Source organism: Uranotaenia lowii, chromosome 3, assembly GCF_029784155.1.
Source record: "Uranotaenia lowii strain MFRU-FL chromosome 3, ASM2978415v1, whole genome shotgun sequence".
NCBI classification, from domain to species: Eukaryota; Metazoa; Arthropoda; class Insecta; order Diptera; family Culicidae; genus Uranotaenia; species Uranotaenia lowii.
Window position 1 is genome coordinate 299,139,946 of NC_073693.1, and position 6,000 is coordinate 299,145,945.

A 6,000-nucleotide genomic window follows, 5' to 3' on the forward strand; every position below is an offset into this window, starting at 1 on the left:
AGCGTATCACCATCAAAATGCATTTGTCAGATAAGCTGTCTAGTCAGCCATTTCGTCAAACAGCCGTAGGGTCATTTAACCCGATAGGCCCATTTAGGAAACCTTTCCCCTAAACATCAAGTATATATAAAGCCATCCCCACTTACCCCAGGTAGGGTTTGGAGACAACATTTTAGTTTTTTGAAAATAAACTCTTTTTTCTTAATTTTTAATCGTCGTTTCTTTTCCTAACTTGTTGTTTCGAATACAAGGATTGTTTCAATGTAGAGTTTTTCGTCAAGAGTCAGCTAGTTTAAGAGCTGAGAGCTGAGTGGCAGCGGCCTAAAGAATACTGCCACTGGGATACTGGTCCATGTCGTACGAGGCGACTTATCCAGTACTTCCCAGATACGTTCATCTCATATTTCTGTCTATTGGAAATCAATGAGGCTGTATCTGGGCGGGGGAGAAAATAGGTCAAGGTCAATTATTGCATGCAGAGTTCAGAAGTTTTTCAAGTTCAAAACATTGGAAGAAAATGTTTTGAATCTGAATCAGTTTTAAATTCTTGCTAGTATTTTTGAACCTTTGTACGTATTTTCTCTCGAGAAGGGTATGCCAATAGTGCATATGTAGTACTTGCATTTGCACAAGCTATATTCTTCCATATTTTCTTATTTTACCAATTTGGAATATATTTTCATTTAACTAATCTCTTTGCTCTCCTAGTAACTCCGTTTAATAAAATTTCTTCACAAGTGTTCAAATTTGAATCGCAAACGCATCGCTTACGGTCCCATTGCTTTTGGCTATCTGTTAATATTAACAGATTTGAAATCATAGAAGAATATGATCTAAATTACATCAGTTATACCTGTTAGGTCAAGCGCAAAATTAGTGTATTTTCCTTATAATGGACAAGTATTCAGTCCCTTCTATCTTTGGATTGGTAACAGAATTTTGTGGAGGTAAATGTCCGTTCATATAAAGATATTTAATTTTTAAAATTGCGTCATGGTTATTCAATCATTCAAGCCGTACAAATATGGTTTCCGTGGAAAAAATTTTCAAAAAAAAAAAAACCTTTTATGTAGTGTGTAGTCACTTCTCTTGTATTGACACATGTTCCCTAAGCTTTAGAATGCTTATAGTATTAAGAAGAGTCAAAGCTCCTTTAATATCGTACTCTGATATTTCGTATCATAATTCATACGTCAATCCTGGTTGTGGAATCCACTGCTACAGCTTCGTGCGGTGTCAATATCGCTTGTTTCAAATTTGTCGTCACAGAAACTCATTGTAGTCGTCTAACCAGAGCGCTAACTGGTCAGTTAAATAAAAATATTTAAAAACAACACTTTGTTTTCTGAATCTCCTATATGGTTAAGCTTTGATTCAGAGGTACCATTGTACCTATATTTACCTTCCACTTAGTGTGTACATGTCCCTCTTTTGCCCGACTACCTTTTTTTTAAGGTATGTCAGAATTTAACAAAATAAGTTTAAAAATAAAGTCCTTATTTCCAATATTATGATTAAAAAAAAAGCTTCATTGCTTAAAACCCCCATGTGGATAGGCTTAATACCAACTTTGCCATTATAAAATCGTTTATTTGCCTTCATTGTAGCATCCTGTATAGAACGTTTTCTGATCATTGTAAACTCAAATCTTCTGAATTTTGTAGTTGTGAATCAATAATGTATTTTTCATTTTAGCTCATATATGCCTGTTTTTCGTTTACTAGAAAGCTTTTATGTACTCTCGCCTATCCTGTTATTAGTGTATCTAATTCTAAGAATTTAAACTAAAATAACAATCTGCCATTTTTCACCCAATGTGGTTAAAAGCTTCAATGCTTAAAAATCCCTACGTGGATCGGCTTTATGCCCTAAATATTTATTTATTTTCTAATCCTTTTATGGTTTACAGGTTTCTCAGGTATATGATGAAATCTGTAAAAAAAGGCTAGGCACAATTTTCCCGTTTGTTTGGATAACGTGCCGCTATCAAGCCTACCCCTTTTCTGATACCTGATACCTGATAGTTTAAGAGAAATTTGCGATTGAAAAAGATGCACATCAACTCCACATCGTAGTTAAAAATAGAAAATTAACAAAAAGTCACCGTAAACATCCGCTATTGTTGGAACCGTATCTCTTTTGCCGTTTTTGGATAGATTATAAGTAAACTTAACATTCTGCATTAAAAGGTTGAAAAAATAGTTTAAAGTATTGTTTTTATAGCCACATAGTGCCATAGTCCCCATTTACCCCGGTGTACCTTATATGTTTATCCGCTTGCTTATATGATAATCTCTCATAGTGCGTTACCATAGTTACCACAGGAATTGTTTTATTTTCAAAATAATCAAGAATGAGCGCAAAACTAAACATGACAAGATAGTCTGGCAGGATTTGTGAGGATTCAATTCATATTGAAATACCTTTTTTTAAAAAAATATAAAAATAACTATCTGTACGAGCGATTCTATGTGCGTGCTCGTCTGTGCGAATCGAGTGCGAGGGGTGTAAAAAACGATGGGATTCAATATTATGCATTCTAGAAATTTTCCTGAACGTTGTCGGTCCTGGCATTTTTTTTTTTTCAACTGGAGAATACGGTGCATTCAATTCAATTCATACAAAAACCGGGCAATATACGGATAAATTTGAGCAAAATTTTTCCATTATTCGAACAAAATGAAGAAAAAGGTAGGAGAAAATCCATTGAGCCTTAATTTGTACGGCTAAGCACATCAAATTGTGTTCATTGCTTCTGATAAAAATTCTAATAAATTTTGATGAAAATAATTATGAACAAATCTAGTTTGGTTCAAAAAAGTCACTTGTTCATTATACTTGCATATAATTTAGTTGAGTTTATCCAAAATCTTAATGATTTTAAGTCACCCAAACCTGATTTTGCTTCAGTACCGCCATCTTTTAAAAATAAAATGGTTTTATATAAGTTCGAAAAATGGCAGATTTATATTTCTCTAGCGTAAATATCTCTAGCGAAAAACTAGGCAGGAGATGCTTGACCTTCACATAATCCTGAATTCTGTCTTTTTTTTCGATGAAATTTCAATCGATTTGATTTCTATTTCCTATTTAAAAACGTGTTTTATTGCTTACTTTTTCAATTGGTAAAATCTGTAATAATTTGAGCTATAGCCTTAAAATTTGTATTAAAAAATCAAGAAGAATCCATATTTATTCAGATAAATCAGTACTTATGGCAACCATGCCCATTACTGTTTTGGATTTTTTTTTCTTGCAAAAATAACTGTCAAAGGTAGCATTCGGAAAGAGAGCATCTTCTCGCGTAACAAAACAACTGTAATTCTGTCCAATGAAGCCTGGTTGAAATAGGTTGAAACATATAGAAATGGATTGACAGTTGATCACTTGTTTTTTTTTTTTTTTTTTCAATTGACTTCGATCGATTTCTACTAGGCTGAAAGAAATCCTTCTGCCGAGCTGGATCGGTGATTGAAATCTGTGATGATCTTATCACAGATTTCATTTTTTTCTTTTTTTTTCAAATAAGGAAAAAATCGGCAAAATGGCCTTCAATCAGCTGCTTATTAGCATTTCAATGTTAATTCTCAATGTATTTCAACCTAGCTTTAGTGTTTAAAACATGCATCTTATTTGAAATCCAAATGAAAAAAACAATTATTTTTTTCACCTTCAGGTCCGTTCCGGTGGAAAAAGAGACCACACCGTCACTCTGGTCTTCGTGCTTATCTGTCTCACCTGCATCCTGATCGTCCTGGTCGGTTCGCTAATCTACATGAGCAAGGACAAACTGAAGACGATCATCAGCCCGGTCGTCGATCAGGTCTCGAAAAAGGTCCAATACACTAGCATCAAGGACGAGGAAGCACCGGAACAGTACGTATGATGCAGTGGGTTGATCCAGCAAAGCGCCGGAGCACCACCGATGGAGTTTGTCTAAATCTCCAGATACCACCCAAATATCCACACGTTTGAAGGAAGGACGAACTGTCTGCCTGAGTTGAAGGAAGCAAAAAAACTAAACAAAACAAAAAGTGATCTGAATCTAATCATATCCACACGCGTTGGGCCTCCAAGAATTTGTCCAAGTGTGATGTGCCGTCAGTCCAGTTTCCTTGTTAGGGACCCACGCGCGAAGATTGTAAATATTGGAAAATTACTTAAAAGAAGACAAATTTTAAACAAAAACAATTCCATTACTTAAGTAGTAGCTAAGTCCGAGTACTACACTACATTTATAGGCGTCGAAAAGTCGCAAAATGCTGAAAGCAAAATCAAATTTAACTAGCTACCTAATATCAGTCAACACAGTCACAACTTTGTGTAGTTACTTCGAAACTGACTCTGAGTAGACTATTATTAACGAAAAATACTTAGCTAGTATTGAATGTTTTAACTTGATCTACGACCTAATGTTGAACATTAAAAAAAATATTAGAAATTAAGAAACGCCAGGCATGTAACTAGCAAAACATATTAGTAATATATTAAGCAGAAAAAAAACACAAAAACTAGTGACTAACAATCTTTCGTGCTATGTTAGGAGTGAGAAAATCATTTGGAGTGAAATTGAGCAAAGAGGGAACAGTAAAAAGAAGAAAAAATGAAAAAGTGAATCATTTCGATATATTTCGTTAAGTAAACTCGTTTTATTATTATTAGGAAACCAAACATTTGTTTTTGTGTATTTTGATGACACTTCTCCAAAATTGACAAAATTGACAAAATTGACGAAATTGACAAAAAATGACAAAAACTTACCAAATTGACAGAATTGACAAAATTAACGGAACTGACAAAATTGTAAAAATTTACAGAATTGACAAAATTGGCAAAATTGACAAAATTGAAAAAAATTGACAAAATTCAAAAAATTGACAAAACTGACAAAATTGACAAAATTCAAAAAATTGACAAAACTGACAAATTTGACAAATTTGACAAAATTAATAAAAATGAAAAAATTTACAAAAAAACCTTAATGTTAAATAATGACAGAAATTAAAAAAATTTTGAAAGCTGATCAAAATGACAAAATTGATAAAATTGACAATATTGACAAAAAAACTAAATTGACTAAATTGACAAAATTGAGAAATATGACAAAATTGACATATTGAAAAAAAAAGGTCAATCAATTGACAAGAATGACAAAAAAAAACAAAAATTACAAAAAATACAAAAAAAATATTAAAATGATGAAAATGATAAACATGACAAAAAGCAAAAAGGACAAAAATGACAAAAATGACAAAAATGACAAAAATGACAAAAATGACAAAAATGACAAAAATGACAAAAATGACAAAAATGACAAAAATGACAAAAATGACAAAAATGACAAAAATGACAAAAATGACAAAAATGACAAAAATGACAGAAATGACAAAAATGACAAAAATGACAAAAATGACAAAAATGACAAAAATTACAAAAATGACAAAAATGACAAAAATGACAAAAATGACAAAAATGACAAAAATGACAAAAATGACAAAAATGACAAAAATGACAAAAATGACAAAAATGACAAAAATGACAAAAATGACAAAAATGACAAAAATGACAAAAATGACAAAAATGACAAAAATGAAAAAAAATGACAAAAATGACAAAAATGACAAAAATGATAAAAATGACAAAAATGACAAAAATGACAAAAATGACAAAAATGACAAAAATGACAAAAATGACAAAAATGACAAAAATGACAAAAACGACAAAAATGACAAAAATGAAAAAAATACAACAAATTTTATAATGTTCATGTTATACATATACAACTGAAATTTTATATAGGCAGACACATATCTATAATGTGTCGATTTTTTGCAGTGTATGGCTTCTAATTGTGTATTTCTTTAGTTTATTTAGCAAAGGAGCTTTTTCTTCATTTTTTAGGTGAAAAGTTCACAGAAACGACTTTTATTCTTAGAAACAGAAGGATTAATGGATTCTGCGTAAAACTTGTTATTTTTCATGGTTAACATATATAAGGTT

General features: G+C 31.7%; 1 protein-coding gene across 1 annotated transcript in view; it reads left to right on the plus strand.

Moving 5' to 3' along the window:
* Positions 1-4,661, plus strand: part of LOC129756135 (phospholipase A2 inhibitor) — a 143,913-nt gene extending 139,252 nt beyond the window's left edge. Inside the window, exon 3 of the mRNA XM_055752910.1 lies at positions 3,677-4,661. Coding sequence (XP_055608885.1) covers positions 3,677-3,886 — 210 coding nt within the window. The 3' untranslated portion in view covers positions 3,887-4,661. The remainder of the gene's footprint in view (positions 1-3,676) is intronic.
* Positions 4,662-6,000: the final 1,339 nt, after the last annotated feature.